This window comes from Pristiophorus japonicus, chromosome 6 (assembly GCF_044704955.1).
Source record: "Pristiophorus japonicus isolate sPriJap1 chromosome 6, sPriJap1.hap1, whole genome shotgun sequence".
NCBI classification, from domain to species: Eukaryota; Metazoa; Chordata; class Chondrichthyes; family Pristiophoridae; genus Pristiophorus; species Pristiophorus japonicus.
In genome coordinates, this window is record NC_091982.1 from 267,077,089 (window position 1) to 267,096,465 (window position 19,377).

Here is a 19,377-nt window from a genome sequence, read left to right on the forward strand (position 1 = left end):
CTCTCGGGGTAAAGAAGTTTCTCCTGAATTACTTATTTGATTTATCAGTGACTATCTTATATTTATGTCCTGTACATAAGTGAAAATATCTTCTCTATGTCTACCCTATCGAACCCCTTCATAAATTTAAATATCTCTCTTAGTTAACTCTTCAGCCTTCTCTTTTCTGGAGAAAGTGCCCCAACCTGTTTGGTCTTTCCTTTCAGTTCTGCTATCATCCTGAGAAAATCTTTTTTGTACCTTCTCTAGTGCTCGATGTTGATTTTTGTAATATCAAGACCAGATATGTGTGGTCTACCAAGATTCTTAATAAGTTTAACACAACTTCTCTGCTTTCCAATTCTGTTCCTCCAGAAATGAAGCCCAGTGCTTTGTTTGCATTTTATGGCCTTGTTTACCCGCGTTACTACTTTTAATTATTTCTGAATCTGTATCCCTCGATCCCTTTGCTGATCTACTCTATTTAGGCTCTTATTATCTAAGGAGTAGGTGGCCTCATTATTCCCCCGACTAGAATGCACCACCTCACACTTCTCTATGTTGAAATTAATTTGCCATTTACACACTCATTCTGTAATATGGTACCTTATTGAAGGTCTTTTGTAAATCCACTTCATCTACTTTATTACGAATGTTCCTATTGTGTTCCTAACACAGATGAGGCTGCACACAGGGAGGTTAAAGTAACAGTGACCTCAGTCTTTATTAAGACACTCTAGAGTTACGAACAGGCCTTAGGGGCCGGCTTATATACAGTGCTCCCAAGGGATGCTGGGATCCCTTGGGACTTCAGGGGATGAGTTCACTGGTAGCGGAACATGGGAGTGCATGCTTTACAGATACACAACATCACTCCCCCAACAAAGTCAAAGTGAAAACTATTTACAAGGTGAGGCGGTTGGGAGCCTCTCTTTCCCTGGTGGACAGCCTCGGTACAAATGTCTGTTCTGGTGTGTTGGCTGTGCCCTTACTGGGCTGCCGTGTTGTTGTCCCTGCAGGGCTGCTGGGTGAGCCTGGCCTTGCTGGGTTGTTGGGCGTGATGGGTTCTATTTCCTGGTCCGGGGTGGTGTCGTTGATCCTTTGGGTGTGTGTTGTGGGCTCGAAAAAGGTGGTGTCAGCTGTGGGTTGTTCAGGGCAGTCTGTGAACCGCAGCCTCGTTTGGTCCAGGTGCTTTGTGCAAATTTGTCCATTGTCTAGTTTGACTACAAACACCCTACTCCCTTCTTTAGCTATCACCGTGCCCGTGATCCACTTGGGACCATGTCCATAGTTTAGCACATACACAGGGTCATTCAGATCAATTTCCCATGACACAGTGGCGCGACCAATCGTTTACATTTTGTTGCTGCCGCCTGCTCTCTACCTGATCATGCAGGTTGGGGTGAACTAGTGAGAGTCTGGATTTAAGTGTCCTTTTCATGAGTAGCTCAGCCGGGGGCACTCCTGTGAGCGAGTGGGGTTTCGTGCGGTCGCTGTGCAGTACTCGGGACAGGCGGGTTTGGAGTGAGCCATCTGTGACTCGTTTAAGGCTCTGTTTGATGGTTTGTACTACCCGCTCTGCCTGCCCATTGGAGGCTGGTTTAAATGAGGCCGAGGTGACATGTTTGATCCCATTGCGGGTCATGAATTCTTTAAATTCGGCACTGGTGAAACATGGCCCGTTGTCACTGACCAGTATGTCAGGCAGGCCGTGGGTGGCAAACATGGCCCTCAGGCTTTCAATGGTGGCGGTGGCAGTGCTTCCCGACATTATTTCACATTCAATCCATTTAGAAAAAGCATCCACCACCACCAGGAACATTTTACCAAGAAACGGGCCTGCATAGTCGACATGGATCCTCGACAATTGTCTGGAGGGCCAGGACCACAAACTTAGTGGTGGCTCTCTGGGTGCGTTGCTCAACTGAGCACACACGTGGCATTGCCGTACACAGGACTCTAAGTCAGAGTCGATACCGGGCCACCACACGTGGAATCTGGCTATCGCTTTCATCATTACTATACACGGGTGTGCGCTGTGGAGATCCGCGATGAACATTTCCCTGCCCTTTTTTGGTAGCACCAAGTGGTTACCCCACAACAGGCAGTCTGCCTGAATGGACAGCTTGTCCTTTCACCGCTGGGATGGCTTGATTAGCTCTTGCATTTTTTAATGGGCATGCTGGCCCAGCTCCCATGCAGTACACAGTTTTTTACTAGAGACAGCAGAGGATCTTGGCTGGTCCAAGTCTTAATCTGGCGGGCTGTGACGGGTGATTTATCATTTTCAAACGCTTCCATGACCATCAACAAGTCTGCGGGCTGCGCCACTATCAACAAGTTTGCAGGCTGTGCCATTTCCACCCCCGTGGTGGGCAATGGTAGCCGACTGAGAGCATCCGCACAGTTCTCGGTGCCTGGCCTGTGGCGGATGGTAAAGTTATAAGCTGATAGCAGAAGTGCCCAACTTTGTATGCGGGCTGAAGCATTAGTATTTATTCCCTTGTTTTCAGCGAACAGGGATATGAGGGGCTTGTGATCGGTTTCCAGCTCAAATTTGAGGCCAAACAGGTACTGATGCATTTTCTTTACCCCGAACACACACGCTAATGCCTCTTTCTCAATCATGCTGTAGGCCCTCTCGGCCTTAGACAAGCTCCTGGAGGCACAGGCGACAGGTTGCAACTTCCCCGCAATGTTAGCTTGTTGTAATACACACCCGACTCCGTACGGCGACACGTCACATGCTAGCACAAGTCTTTTACACGGGTTATACAACACAAGCAGCTTGTTGGAGCATAAAATGTTTCTGACTTTCTCAAAAGCAATTACTTGGTTTGTTCCCCATACCCAGTTCTCACCTTTATGCAATAACACATGTAGGGGCTATAAGAGTGTGCTTAACCCCGGTAGGAAGTTACCAAAATAGTTGAGCAGTCCCAGGAATGACCACAGGTCCGTGATGTTCTGTGGCCTGGGCGCGTTCCTGATAGCCTCTGTCTTGGCGTCTGTGGGCTGAATGCCATACGCTGCGATCTTTCTCCCCAAAAACTCCACTTCTGTTGCCATGAAGATGCATTTCGGCCTCTTCAGCCGCAGCCCTACCCGATCCAGTCGCTGGAGGACCTGCTCCAGATTTTGTCGGTGCTTGATGGTGTCCCGACCTGTGACCAATATGTCGTCCTGAAAAACCACCGTGCGTGGTACCGACTTGTGTAGGCTCTCCATGTTTCTCTGGAAGATCGCTGCAGCCGACCGAATTCCAAACGGGCATCTGTTGTAGATGAACAGTCCCTTGTGCTTGTTGATGCAGGTGAGGCCCTTCGAAGACTCCTCCAGCTCCTGCGTCATATAGGCCAAAGTCAGGTCGAGCTTGGTGAATGTCATGCCTCCTGCCAGCGTCGCAAATAGGTCGTCTGCCTTAGATAGCGAGTATTGGTCCTGTAGCGAGAAATGATTAATAGTTACTTTGTAATCGCCACAAATCGTGACTGTGAATATAAAGGGGCTGCAGGAGGGGTCAAAACTAAAAATCATGGTTTAAAAACTAGGATTAAAACACTCTACTAAACGCACGTAGCATTCGAAATAAAGTAAATGAGTTGACGGCACAAATCATTACAAATGGGTATGATTTGGTGGCCATTACAGAAACATGGTTGCAGGGTGGCCAAGACTGGGAATTAAACATACAGGGGTATCTGACGATTCGGAAAGATAGACAAGAAGAGAAAGGAGGTGGGGTAGCTCTGTTAATAAAGGATGATATCAGGGCAGTTGTGAGAGATGATATTGGCTCAAATGAACAAAATGTTGAATCATTGTGGGTGGAGATTAGAGATAGGAAGGGGAAAAAGTCACTGGTGGGCGTAGTTTATAGGCCCCCAAATAATAACTTCACGGTGGGGCGGGCAATAATCAAGGGAATAATGGAGTGAAAAAAGAATGGCAGCAATCATGGGGGATTTTAACCTACATAGCGATTGGTCAAATCAAATCGCACGGGGTAGCCTGGAGGAGGAATTCATAGAATGCATACGGGATTGTTTCTTCGAACAGTATGTTACAGAACCTACAAGGGAGCAAGCGATCTTAGATCTGGTCCTGTGTAATGAGACAGGAAAAATAAACAATCTCCTAGTAAAAGATCCTCTCAGAATGAGTGATCACAGTATGGTTGAATTTGTAATACAGATTGAGGGTGAGGAAGTTGTGTCAGAAACGAGCATACTATGCTTAAACAAAGGGGACTACAGTGGGATGAGGGCAGAGTTGGCTAAAGTAGACTGGAAACACAGACTAAACGGTGGCACAATTGAGGAACAGTGGAGGACTTTTAAGGAGCTCTTTCATAGTGCGCAAGAAAAATATATTCCAGTGAAAAAGAAGGCTGGTAAGAGAAGGGATAACGAGCCGTGGATAACCAAGGAAATAAAGGAGAGTATCAAATTAAAGACTAATGCGTATAAGGTGGCCAAGGTTAGTAGGAAACTAGAAGATTGGGAAAATTTGAAACAACAGCAAAGAATGACTAAAAAAGCAATAAATAAAGAAAAGATAGATTACGAAGGTAAACTTGCGCAAAACATAAAAACAGATAGTAAAAGCCTTTACAGATATATAAAATGGAAAAGAGTGACTAAAGTAAATGTTGGTCCCTTAGAAGATGAGAAGGGGGATTTAATAATGGGAAATGTGGAAATGGCTGATTTAAAATAATGAAAGGGATAGACAAGATAGAGGCAGAGAGGTTGTTTCTACTGGTCGGCGAGACTAGAACTAGGGGGCGCAGCCTCAAAATACGGGGGAGCCAATTTAAAACCGAGTTGAGAAGGAATTTCTTCTCCCAGAGGGTTGTGAATCTGTAGAATTCTCTGCCCAAGGAAGCAGTTGAGGCTAGCTCATCGAATGTATTCAAATCACAGATTGATAGATTTTTAACCAATAAGAGAATTAAGGGTTACGGGGAGCGGGCGGGTAAGTGGAGCTGAGTCCACGGCCAGATCAGCCATGATCTTGTTGAATGGCGGAGCAGGCTCGAGGGGCTAGATGGCCTACTCCTGTTCCTAATTCTTATGTTCTTATGTTATGTACTTTTGAGTACTGGAACAATCGGGGTGCCCCACTCGTTGAATTGCACTGGGGAGATGATGCCCTCGCGTTGCAGCCTGTCCAGCTCGATTTCCACTCTCTCCCTCATCATGTGAGGTACCGCTCACGCCTTGTGGTGAATGGGTCGTGCCTCTGGGACCAAGTGGATCCGCACCTTTGCCCCGGAAAAGTTTCCAATGCCTGGCTCAAAAAGGGAAGAAATTTGTTAAGAACCTGGGTACATGAGGCCTCATCGACATGTGCTCAGATGTCATCCCAGTTCCAGCGGATTTTGTCGAGCCAGCTCCTTCCAAGCAGTGTGGGGCCATCGCCCGGGACATAGAAACATAGAAACATAGAAAATAGGTGCAGGAGTAGGCCATTCGGCCCTTTGAGCCTGCACCACCATTCAATGAGTTCATGGCTGAACATACAACTTCAGTACCCCATTCCTGCTTTATCGCCATACCCTTGATCCCCCTAGTAGTAAGGACTTCATCTAACTCCTTTTTGAATATATTTAGTGAATTGGCCTCAACAACTTTCTGTGGCAGAGAATTCCACAGGTTCACCACTCTCTGGGTGAAGAAGTTTCTCCTCATCTCGCTCCTAAATGGCTTACCCCTTATCCTTAGACTGTGACCCCTGGTTCTGGACTTCCCCAACATTGGGAACATTCTTCCTGCATCTAACCTGTCTAACCCCGTCAGAATTTTAAACGTTTCTATGAGGTCCCCTCTCATTCTTCTGAACTCCAGTGAATACAAGCCCAGTTGATCCAGTCTTTCTTGATATGTCAGTCCCGCCATCCCGGGAATCAGTCTGGTGAACCTTCGCTGCACTCCCTCAATAGCAAGAATGTCCTTCCTCAAGTTAGGAGACCAAAACTGTACACAATACTCCAGATGTGGTATCACCAAGGCCCTGTACAACTGTAGTAACACCTCCCTGCCCCTGTACTCAAATCCCCTCGCTATGAAGGCCAACATGCCATTTGCTTTCTTAACCGCCTGCTGTACCTGCATGCCAACCTTCAATGACTGATGTACCAGGTCTCGTTGCACCTCCCCTTTTCCTAATCTGTCACCATTCAGATAATAGTCTGTCTCTTTGTTTTTACCACCAAAGTGGATAACCTCACATTTATCCACATTGTACTTCATCTGCCATGCATTTGCCCACTCACCTAACCTATCCAAGTCACTCTGCAGCCTCACAGCATTCTCCTCGCAGACAATCCAGAGTGGCAGTTCATGCACCGTGCCCTCGTAGATGACCTTGACCAGGGCGCTGCCCAGGACAGTGATAAGCTCTTTGGTGTACGTTCTCAGTTTCGTGTGGATGGGGCTCAGGGCTGGTCTGAGTGCCTTGTTGCACCACAGTCTCTCAAACATCTCTTTACTCATGATGGATTGGCTAGCGCCAGTGTCCAGTTCCATGGCTATGGGTAAGCCATTCAATTTTACATTTAGCATTATAGGTGGACATTTCGCCGAAAATGTGTGCACCCCGTGTACTTCAGCATCTGCCTCCTCTCTCTGAGGCTCGAAATTGCTTTGATACACCATGGACCGATCTTCCTCTGCCACTTAGTGGTTAGCATGTTTTGCAGAGCTTGCAGCTCGTCTGCAAGCTCGTTGGAGGTGCCCCATTGTTCCGCAGCTCTTGCAAACATACCCTTTAAAGCGGCATGAATCGGCTGAATGGAAGCCTCCACAACGCCAACAAGGTGTGAATTGAACATAAGAACATAAGAACATAAGAATTAGGAACAGGAGTAGGCCATCTAGCCTCTCGAGCCTGCTCTGCCATTTAACAAGATCATGGCTGATCTGGTCGTGGACTCAGCTCCACTTACCCGCTGTAACCCTTAATTCCCTTATTGGTTAAAAATCTATCTATCTGTGACTTGAATATATTCAATGAGCTAGCCTCAACTGCTTCCTTGGGGAGAGAATTCCACAGATTCATAACCCTCTGGGAGAAGAAATTCCTTCTCAACTCGGTTTTAAATTGGCTCCCCCGTATTTTGAGGCTGTGCCCCCTAGTTCTAGTCTCCCCGACCAGTGGAAACAACCTCTCTGCCTCTATCTTGTCTATCCCTTTCATTAATTTAAATGTTTCTATAAGATCACCCCCATCCTTCTGAACTCCAACGAGTAAAGACCCAGTTTACTCAATCTATCATCATAAGGTAACCCCCTCATCTCCGGAATCAGCCTCGTGAATCGTCTCTGTACCCCCTCCAAAGCTTGTATATCCTTCCTGAAGTAAGGTGACCAAAACTGCACGCAGTACTCCAGGTGCGGCCTCACCAATACCCTATACAGTTGCAGAAGGACCTCCCTGCTTTTGTACTCCATCCCTCTTGCAATGAAGGCCAACATTCCATTCGCCTTCCTGATTACCTGCTGAACCTGCAAACTAACTTTTTGGGATTCATGCACAAGGACCCCCAGGTCCCTCTGCACCACAGCATGTTGTAATTTCTCCCCAGTCAAATAATATTCCCTTTTACTGTTTTTTTTTCCAAGGTGGATGACTTCACACTTTCCGACATTGTATTCCATTTGCCAAACCTTCGCCCATTCGCTTAACCTATCCAAATCTCTTTGCAGCCTTTCTGTGTCCTCTACACAACCCGCTTTCCCACTAATCTTTGTGTCATCTGCAAATTTTGTTACACTACACTCTGTCCCCTCTTTCAGGTCATCTATGTATATTGTAAACAGTTGTGGTCCCAGCACCGATCCCTGTGGCACACCACTAGCCACCGATTTCCAACCCGAAAAGGACCCATTTATCCCGACTCTCTGCTTTCTGTTCGCCAGCCAATTTTCTATCCATGTGAATACATTTCCTCTGACTCCACGTACCTTTATCTTCTGCAGTAACCTTTTGTGTGGCACCTTATCGAATGCTTTTGGAAATCTAAATACACCACATCCATCGGTACACCTCTATCCACCATGCTCGTTATATCCTCAAAGAATTTCTGTAAATTAGTTAAACATGATTTCCCCTTCATGAACCCATTGCCTTCCATTCATCCTTTGTTGTGGAATCTGTCATCTGGGTCAACTGAGGCCTGCTGGCAGTTGCAGACTCATGATTTCTGCCCTGTATATTTCTGCTCACAAACACAGTTCCAGTTAATTTATTAACATTGCTAGCACTTGTGTGCTGAGAGATTTGTTTGGTATTATCACTGGTGGTCATAAACGCTTGTGCTATCACAATGGCCTTACTGAGGGTCGGTGTCTCTATGGCCTCGTGGCCAATGCCCAGTACAAAAAAGTCTCTGAGCATCTGCTCCAGGTAGCCATCAAACTCGCACTGTCCTGCAAGTCGCCTTAGCTCGGCGACGTAGCTCGCCACTTCCTGACCTTCAGATCGCTGGCACGTGTAGAACCGATACCTTGCCATCAGCACGCTCTCCCTCGGGTTAAGATGCTCCCGAACCAGGTGTACACAGCTCCTCATACGACTTATCTGTGGGTTTCACTGGAGCCAGAAAATTCTTCATGAGGCTGTAGCTCGGTGCCCCGCAGACCGTGAGGAGAACCGTTCTCCTTTTTGCAGCGCTTCCTTCTCCGTTCCGCTTGTTGGCTACAAAGTACTGGTCTAGCCTTTCGACATCGGCTTCCCATCCTCACCCTCCAAGAACTTCTTCAGGATGCCCACAGTTTGCTGCATCTTTGCGTTGGATTCGTATACTCGTCACCAGTTATTGTGTTCCTAACACAGATGAAACTGCACACAGGGAGGTTAAAGCAACAGTGACCTCAGTCTTTATTAAGGCACTTAAGGTCAAGAGGAGATTTAATAGAGGTGTTCAAAATTTTGAGGGGTTTTGATAGAATAAATAAGGAAAAACTGTTTCTACTGGCAAGAGGATCAATAACCAGAGGACACAGTTTAAGGTGTTTGGCAAAAGAACCAGAGGTGAGATGAGGAGAATTTTTTTTTAACACAGTGAGTTGTTATGATCTGGAATGCACTGCCTAAAAGGACAGCGGAAGCAGATTCAATAACTTTCACAAGAGAATTTGATAAATATTTGAAAAGGAAAGATTTTCAGGGTTGTGGCAAAAGAACAGGGGAGCAGGACTAACTGGATAGCTCGACCAAAGAGCCAGTACAGGCACGATGGGACGAATGGCCTCCTTCCGTGCTGTTTGATTCAATCTGATGATATCTTTTATCAAGCCCAAAGCCAATTTGAGGGTAGGTTCGGGTATGGAGCTGGTTCCAGGCCCAGGATGCTGGGCAGGGGGAGTTGGGGAAATGTTTTAGAATTGCATTAAGGTTAATTATTACATTTTAATTTTCTTACTTATGTTTTTATTATTATTTGAGAGTAATTTATTTTTTTGACAGACTTGACAACCCATGTACTGTGTTTGCCATTACCTTTTTCACTTTGAGGCATTACATGGAAGCTGACTTTTCCTTTCGGCAAGACATTTCATGGCATTAAATCATAACGTTTCTGAGTTTTGGCTTGGGGTTTATCTGCAGCTTGACTTTCCAGTCGAGTTCTTTGTGTCTCCACACCAAAATGATTTTGGGCATCTCGTTTTGCTCAATCAAGTCATAATAATATATTTATGTATGTAGATTGATCTGCTTTTGTCTCATCATTACCCAACTAGTAATAAGGCATCTGTTTGCTGTGCTAGGACTGGATGGAGCCTTCTCTCCCCTTTTTTGGGGGGAGTGGATGAGTTTCTTTGCTTTGTCCTCTTTTCTGTTCTGCCCCCCGCCCCCCCCCCCCCCACCCACAGTGAGACTCTTACCCGTGGAGAGAGCTCCCAGATGTAGTGTTTTTGCTCCATGGGTCCTTTGCTTAAGAGTTCATAGCAACACATTGCTATTCAGAACTAGTTGGCTTATTAGCAAAGGTTTAACAATCACACTACACATTACTAGTTCATCCACCAGACTCACAACTTCCTGCCTCATCGTGGATCCCCCAAACCCAACTGGCTAGGGTTTTATTGAGTCTTGTGAACATCACATGACTGGCTCAGCCACTAACAACTCAACAGCTCCACAAACCTGTGAGCATGCTCACAATTGCATACATTACACCAGGGAACAAGACTGTTCACCAATGTCATCGCAAACATATCCATGGAAACTATCTTCACTGCCTGAACATGAGATTATAAGAACATAAGATCTAGGAATAGCAGTAAGCCATTTAGCCCCTCAAGCTAAAGGTGCTCATTTTCACCCTCCGTGTCCTCAAGTTTATTAGTGCTTGATGCTTCATCCAGTGAAAATCGTTCCTTAGACTACTTCTTCCTGAGTACCATCTACAAGATGCACTGCAGCAACTCACCAAGGCTTCTTCGGCAGCACCTCCCAAACCTGCAACCTCTACCAGCTAGAAATGCAAGGGCAGTGGGCGCATGGGAATACCATTACCTCCAAGTTCCCCTACAAGTTACACACCATCCTGACTTGGAAATGTATTGGTGTTCCCTCATCGTTGCTGGGTCAAAATCCTGGAACTCCCTCTGTAACAGCACTGTGGGAATACCTTCACCACACGGACTGCAGCGATTCAAGAAAGTGGCTCACCACCATCTTCTCAAGGGCAATTAGGGATAAATGCTAGCCTTGCCAGTGACGCCCACATCCCATGAACAAATTTTAAAAAGGTGTCTCCAGGCTGTTACTGGAGCAAGTGAGATGCCATTACAGAGTTGGTGAGGACATAGCAGGATTTGTGGATATGGGTATGGCTGGATTTGTGAATTTGGAAGTGTTCAGATGGTATATCGGAGTGGTTGGCCTCTTCCCCCAATGTACTCCTTCCAATATGAAACACAGAAGAGCTTGCTTAACTGCTTACCCAGAGACATTTTCTCTTAAAGAAATAGTGGCTGAATGTAAGGACATTGAAGTACCTTCCGATAACTGAAAAAGTTGGATCAACCTATGGTGAGTCATAGCCAGCTGTTACCAAACCTGTCTCCAACCTCGTCATCTCCCACAACCTCTCCTATCTGTTTTAATGGTGTGGAAATCCCAGCCTGCCCATGTCCATACTGAGTGTCTACGGACCCGGGAATGCATAACAAAAGCTGGTTTGTGCATGTGCTGAAAACTGGCTTTTCTGATCTGTCAAGCTGTAGCTTGACAGATCTCGCGCATATCTTGCGAGGAGGATTTACGCATATCCTGCCCAGCAAATGTCCTCAAAATTCATGCACCTGATAAAAGCAGGCAAATAGCCTACTCGTACAGGCGCAAGAGTTTAAAAACATACAAAAATATAATAAAATTAAATTTAAAAAACACATTATTTTTAAAAACCCTGCTCACTCCGTTACATTTATTTTTAACCAGAATTAAAAAAACTTTTTAAAAACTCAGAACTTTTTTTTCTCTAAGATATTTATTAACTTTAACTTTAATTATGTGAGGTGTGTTTTTTATTTTTTATTGTATGTGTTTAGTGTGTTTTTTTTCTCATTAATAGCAATGAGAACTTGTAGATATGGAATTCTCATTGTTATTAATGAGAAAGCTGTGGAATATTTTACCTGATTGGCTGAGCAGTCACACGTGACTGCACCTTCTGCGTAGGAATCTCGAGGATGGGAGCGCGCTTCACAGCGCGGGAAGAAAAGGCCTCCCCACCGGAATCCCACGCTCCTCCCGGACTACCGGGTACTTTCGTAGAAATGTTTCAGGTCAGAGGCAATTGCCCGTGGGAAGCCTCCGACTGCAATTTCAGCCCCAATATCTTCAGACTTCATGCAGACTCAGGGTTTTCAGTATTAATGTTCTTCCCTCAGTTGCATTTCTCTAGTACTTTTATGCATTACCTTTTCGTTTACAGGGATAGATTACAATGTTAAAGGAATTTCCGTGGAATGGACACTCCTTTTTCCCTATATGACTGCGTGCATCCCATGATGATAAGATCTATAGGTGCATTGTCTCTTTAAATAAACTTTTTTCAAGACTACCTGAAGCATTTATAGCAGGGAATGTGAGTTCACAGAGTGTGAGTGAGTTAACATAGTGCTTCACTATTTCCAGAGATTCTCAATTGCAGTTTTCCTGAAACTTATGTAATGACACAAATAAAGCATGAGAATTAAGGAGATGAATGAAGCCATATCATTGGTACAGGATATGCACCTGGATCAGTGCCTGGATGTTCTTTGGTCACTCTGCAATGTGTGACAGTTCTTGGGATGGTGGAGATCGTATGGACTGCTAGCGGAACATATCTTCATACGCCCAAACCACCCTCTTATGGGGCTTTTTGCTCTCCATTGCCAGTTGTCGTTCTTTTACAGCCCAATAAACATCCACAGATGCATCTGAGAATCTGGAAGCCCTTTATGCGGCAGAGACTCCAAGGCTGCTGCTTCCTCAGACCTTCTTCCACTGTGGTTCCTGTTCTCAAAAATGAAATTTTCCTAGGAGCAGTAAATTGTTAAGAAGCTCTTCATTATTGCTTCTAAGCTATCGCACATATATAATTGGGGCACCTGGCAAATAAACTGGAGTTTAGCTGTGGAGTCACATGGGTGGTTGGAAGTCCCGTCTGCTGTTACCTTGGCAATTGGAGGAAAATCCAGCCCTCTATCTCTCTGCTCATCACAGATTCAAATAGCACGACCAGATTTCCCTTCAAACAGAGACAGGCTCCCAATGGAGAACGTCAATGGCTGATTGAAGATCAAGGTTACTCTCTGCATTATTATCCGAGTTCACTTCTTTACTTTCGCTGCTGAGAACCGATATGAGTAAGTCTTGGTGCCACTTGCATTACCATTGAATGGACCATTAGAATTTTGAAGTCTCACTTCAGTCACTATAACAGCTGAGAGAGAGTGCTGTAGTGAAAACAGCAGGGTCTTACGAATAATTGTCATTTGCTGCATGTTGCACAGTTTTGTATTTTGCAAGGGACTCACTACTGATGCACTGGAGGAGGAAGAAGAAGAGGAAGGTGAAGAAAAGCAGCAGGTTAAGGAGCCACCAGAGACCCTTCCTCAGATAGAAGTCAACCAGGAGAACCTGCTGGCAACTGCCAGGCAATTGCATAAGCAGCTATGAGGAACAGCTTCACCAAGGAAAGCTCCTTGCCCACTCAACAATCTATCCTCCCATCATGTTCTCCCTTTGGCTATAAATCAAATTGTTGACAGGTAGTTCTCCTCCAAAAGTACCAGGTTGCCTTTTTGAAAACAATCTGCTTATCTTTCTCGCATACATTGTCCCATCTTGACTTAATTCATTCCACACATATATCATTGATGGTAAACAGAATTTGATGACAGTATGGGATAGATTATCAACTTGCCTTTTTGAAGGGGTGACTGTTTGGATAGATATACTGAATGCAGTAGGGTATAGTGTTTGTGGATTTTCAGAAGGTATTCGATAAGAATGAATGTTTTCCTTTTTCCCCCTAGGTTTTGAGTAAATAATGTGAGTATTCATAAAGATAATACATATCCCAATTATCACAGGCCTATTATGGAAATACTTTTAAAGTTTAGCCTAACAATAATAGGAAAACTGTTGTCAAGTACAGTTAGTTATTGAAAGAATCTCAGTTGCTTCAAGTAAAGCAGCTGAAGAAAACACAGGGCGGTTTTAGGAGTAGCCGCATCAACTTTAAAACAGCTGCAGAAATGTAAGCTTGCAGGTTGTGGGAGGGAGACAGAACTACTTAGACAGTGGGTTGAGTAGCAAAATTGAGAGTAGATTTTAACAACTCCCCCTCAAACCAGCCAAAGTGGAGTGGACGCAGTTTTTCAGTAAGCTCAGTAATGCTTACATTTTTTTCTTCTAGGGATTACATTGACACAAACTCCAACAATAATGTCAACTCCAAAGTCAACAGCTCCAGCTACAACAGCAACCTCAACTCCAGCTGCAACAACCTTAACTCCAGCTACAAGCACCTCAGCTCCAGCGACAACAACAACCTCAGCTCCAGCTACAACAGCAACCTCAGCTCCAGCTACAACAGCAACCTCAGCTTCAGCTACAACAACAACCTCAGCTTCAGCTACAACAATCTCAACTCCAGCTACAACCACCTCAACAACTCCAACTCCAAGTAAACCATGTGACCCTAATCCATGTAAGAATAATGGCAGCTGCATTGTGACAAACAATTATGTTTGTATTTGCCTTACAAATTGGACAGGAATAAATTGCAATGAAAGTAAGTATATACTGTTTTACAAGAGGTGATGTTTTGTGATTAACTTTATTATAAATTGTTTTGCTCTTTTTATCTAAAATTGAGTTCAATTAATAAATGTCTTCCTAACAATTTCACTATTAAATCTATAACCATTATCCGCACCTTTTACAAGAAATTTAATTGCACTTTTCCATGTTAATAGTTGCTTATGGAAATAACAAAATGTGTCTTCCTGTAAATTTCTCTCTAATTCTTTTTTGCTCTCCAATTTGTTCTTTCTTCCATTCTTTTTGCCACCTCTCTTGGGATGCCCCACACACAGGCCGGAATTTTCCCGCTGCCATGTGTGCGGGTTTGAAGGCAGGTCGGCAGTAAAAGTTGCAGAAAATGGGAGCGCTTCTGTGATGTACCCCAGCATGAATCAGTAGCTTCAGGAGAAGGAAGCAAAGGGGAGCAGGGAGAATGCTGACATAATTCCCATCAGACATGATAGAGGGTACAGGTTGGAAATTATCTAGAATCTGTCTGAGGAAGTTTTTTTTCCCCCCTCCAGCGGCGATCTGCAATGAATCTGAAGACCTTTTAAATAATCGCAAATTGACATTTGGCAAAATTAAGATGGGAACCCTTGGCTTTTCAAAAGAGACCTGTGAGAGTACAACTGAAAATGGTACGTACATTGAATTTTAATGTGTGATCTGTGTAACATTTATCCTATATTTATAACTTTCTTCTACACAATGTGCAATTAGTTATTTGATGGTACTTCTCTATGCTGTGAGGTGCCTACTGTACATAGTCCATGTCTCTGACACATATAGGAGGGTGGGTATCACTACTATTCTGTAGGCCATGAGTTTGGTGCTGGGTGAGAGACCCTGGTCTTCGAACACTCTGTGTTGGACTGTGTCATTGATGTCTGTCCTTGCTGATAGTAGGCTCCCAAGGTATGGGAAGTGGTCCACATTGTCCAAAGTCTCATCATGGATCTTGATAATCTGGGAGCAGTACTGTATGGTGGGGGCAGGTTGGTAGAGAACCTTTACTTACTAATGTTTATTGTAAGGCCCAGACTCTCCTTGAAAAAATGTAGCACCCCACAAACTATTGGGAATCCCTGGCCCAAGACTGCTCAAAATGGAGGAGAAGCATCCGAGAAGGCGCTGATCACTTCGAGTCTATTCGCTGGGATCATGTGGAAGCCAAGTACAAACAGCGGAGGGAGCATACGACAAATCAAGCAGTCCACCAACCACCATCTGCCCCACCTGTGATAGAGATTGTAGATCCTGCCTTGGTCTCATCAATCACCTTAGAACTGGTGTTAGTGTGGAAGCACATCATCCTCGACTCCAGGGGACTGCCTAAGAAGAAGAATTATTTACTTGATAACTATGGGCCGTAAACTGTGGCCTCACCAGACAATGTGCACATGCACCCGAAGAGGCCTCGCAAATGCCAGTTTTCGCCGTGCAATCCCTGCAGGAAGGACACTAACGCGCAGAGATTTGGGCTATTTGCTCAACTCCTGCCCAGCAAATGTCCTTCAAATTCTTATGCCTGGTGAAAGCAGGCATATAGCCTATTTTTGCCAGTATAAGAGTTTTAAAAGATAGAAAAATTAAATGTTATCACTAATTTTTATATTGAAATTCCTGTCCATTAAGGTCAATTTATATTTACTCCAATTAAAACATATTTAAAAAAATTCAAAAAAATAATTTCTTGTCTCAAACATTTAATTAAATTCAACTTCAATTAATTTTAAATATGTGAGGTGTTTTTTTTATTTATTATGTTGTGTATCTATGTTTTGGGGGGTATCCCCATTGATTGTAATGGGAGCTCACCACTATTATCATTGCGAATACTCCATGTTCATTGGTGGTCCAGGCCCACGTGATCCCAGATTGCACTTACATTCCTCAGATGTGTGATCCATTCGCAGGACTGCAAGTATACGTTCCTTTGGGACAACCAGGTACTTACATTAACATTTTTTCGGGTGGAGGCGTCCTCCCGCAGGAAACCTCCGACCGCAATTTTTACCCCTATATATCGACCTGCCAACAGTCCTCGTTTTATGTGAACAATCAGGATTTCTGACTTAGCATCCTTGTCCACATTTTTGGATTAAATTTAGCCTGTTCCTTGATTACTGCCCATCACTAACTAAAGGTACTGCTCTGGGGATCAAAATTCTGCTTCATGATGTAAGAGAGAATTTCCGATCTGTGATAGTTATGTGAGATCATTAATTTCTTGCATGGACAAGTGAGGAATGAAGGAAAAATAATTGAAAGCCTGCATCAGCGTGAACTGGAGGGGTTAGAGAGAATTGGAGGTGTATGTTAGCAGTCAACCTTCTTTCAAATCTGGTTCACAACAACATGTTTCGAGTAAACACGAGATTTTGGAGTGGAGTATATGGAACAGACATTATTGATACACAGTAAAGGGTGATCGGCCTTTAGCTGTATACAGAGAGTAGCTTTTTGGATACAAGTTCTATCTTTTGAGCCCTCTAACAAACTGTTGAAAACCATCTAGGGATAGTTTTCGAGGTCAATATGTCGAGGAACCAACTAGAGGGCTGGCCATCCTAGACTGGGTGAGGTGTAATGAGAAGAGACTAATTAGCAATCTTGTTGTGTGAGGCCCCTTGGGGAAGAGTGACCATAATGTGGTAGAATTCTTTATTAAGATGGAGAGTGACACAGTTACTTCAGAGACTAAGGTCCTGAACTTAAGGAAAGGTAACTTCGATGGTATATGACGTGAATTGGCTAGAATAGACTGGCAAATGATACTTAAAGGGTTGATGGTGGATAGGCAATGGCAAACATTTAAAGATCACATGGATTAGCTTCAACAATTATACAGCCCTGTCTGGAGTAAAAATAAAACGGGGAAGGTGGCTCAACCGTGGCTAACAAGAGAAATTAAGGATCGTGTTAAATCCAAGGAAGAGGCATACAAATTGGCCAGAAAAAGCACAAACCTGAGGACTGGGAGAAATTTATTCTTCAGCAGAGGAGGACAAAGGGTTTAATTAGGAGGGGGAAAATAGAGTGAGTTTGAGAGGAAGCTTGCTGGGAACATAAAAACTGACTGCAAAAGCTTCTATAGATACGTGAAGAGAAAAAGATTAGTGAAGACAAACGTAGGTCCCTTGCAGTCAGATTCAGGTGAATTTATAATGGGGAACAAAGAAATTGCAGACCAGTTGAAAAATACTTTGGTTCTGTCTTCACGAAGGAAGAAACAAATAACCTTCCGGAAATACGAAGGGACCAAGGGTCTAGTGAGAAGGAGGAACTGAAGGAAATCCATATCAGGTGGGAAATTGTGTTAGGGAAATTGATGGGATCCCCAGTGCCTGATAGTCTGCATGCCAGAGTACTTAAGGAAGTGGCCCTAGAAATAGTGGATGCATTGGTGATCATTTTCTAACAGTCTATCGACTCTGGATCAGTTCCTATGACTGGAGGGTAGCTAATGTAACACCACTTTTTAAGAAAGGAGGGAGAGAGAAAGAGGGTAATTATAGACAAGTTAACCTGACATCAGTAGTGGGGAAAATGTTGGAATCAATTATTAAAGATGAAATAGCAGCGCATTTGGAAAGCAGTGACAGGATCGGTCCAAGTCAGCATGGATTTATGAAAGGGAAATCATGCTTGACAAATCTTCTAGAATTTTTTGAGGATGTAATTGGTAGAGTGGTCAAGGTAGAACCAGTGGATGTGGTGTTTTTGGACTTTTGACAAGGTCCCATACAAGAGATTGGTGTGCAAAATTAAAGCATATGGTATTGGAGGTAATGTACTGATGTGGATAGAGAACTGGTTGGCAGACAGGAAGCAGAGAGTCAGGATAAACTGATTCTTTTCAGAATGGCAGGCAGTGACTAGTGGGGTGCCGCAGGGCTCAGTGCTGGGACCCCAGCTATTTACAATATACATTAATGATTTAGACGAAGGAATTGAGTGTAATATCTCCAAGTTTTCAGATGACACTAAGCTGGGTGGTGGTGTGAGCTGTGAGAAAGACGCTAAGAGGCTGCAGGGTGACTTGGACAGGTTAGGTGAGTGGGCAAATGCATGGCAGATGCAGTATAATGTGGATAAATGTGAGGTTATCCACTTTGGGGGCAAAAACAGGAAGGCAGAAGATTATCTGAATGGTGGCAGATTAGGAAAAGGGGAGGTGCAATGAGACCTGGATGTCATGGTACATCAGTCATTGAAAGTTGGCATTCGGGTACAGCAGGCGATGAAGAAGGCAAATGGTATGTTGGCTTTCATAGCTAGGGAATTTGAGTACAGGAGCAGGGAGGTCTTACTGCAGTTGTACAGGGCCTTAGTGAGGCCTCACCTGGAATATTGTGTTCAATTTTGGTCTCCTAATCTGAGGAAGGACATTCTTGCTAATGATGGAATGCAGCGAAGGTTCACCAGACTGATTCCTGGGATGGCAGGACTGACATATGAGGAGTGACTGGATCGACTGGACCTGTATTCACTGGAGCTTAGAAGGATGAGAGGGATCTCATAGAAACATATAAAATTCTGATGGGTCTGGACAGGTTAGATGCAGGAAGAATGTTCCCTATGTTGGGGAAGTCCAGAACCAGGGGACATAGTCTAAGGATAATGTGTAAGCCATTTAGGACTGAGATGAGGAGAAACTCAGAGATTTGTTGATGCCAGTTCATTGGATATATTCAAGAGGGAGTTAGATATGGTCCTTACGGCTAAAGGGATCAAGGGAGAGAAAGCAGGAAAGGGGTACTGAGGGAATGATCAGACATGATCTTATTGAATGGTGGTGCAGGCTCGAAGAGTCGATTGGCCTACTCCTGCACCTATTTTCTATGTTTCTATGCTCCTTTATACACTACGTTTTGACTACATCAAAGGAAAATGTCATAGATAAGGCTGTATTCCCCAAATCCTTTGAAAATAGACTATTCATGTAAACACTTTACAATTGTTTACCTCAGATCCACTTCCCCTACACGAGACTTCCTGACCTAACATTTTCCAGCATCTTTGAAGTAAAAGCTTTACCAACTGCTATCTATATCTAATGGATCCCTCTTACCCATGTTTATT

The 19,377-nt window shown here is 44.1% G+C and overlaps 1 protein-coding gene across 1 annotated transcript in view; it reads left to right on the plus strand.

The window, feature by feature from the left end:
* The first annotated feature begins 14,878 nt into the window (after window positions 1-14,878).
* The window catches only part of LOC139266316 (adhesion G-protein coupled receptor G7-like), a 98,836-nt gene continuing 94,337 nt past the window's right edge, over window positions 14,879-19,377 (plus strand). The window contains exon 1 of the mRNA XM_070884137.1: window positions 14,879-14,930. Within this exon, the coding sequence (XP_070740238.1) occupies window positions 14,879-14,930 (52 nt within the window). The remainder of the gene's footprint in view (window positions 14,931-19,377) is intronic.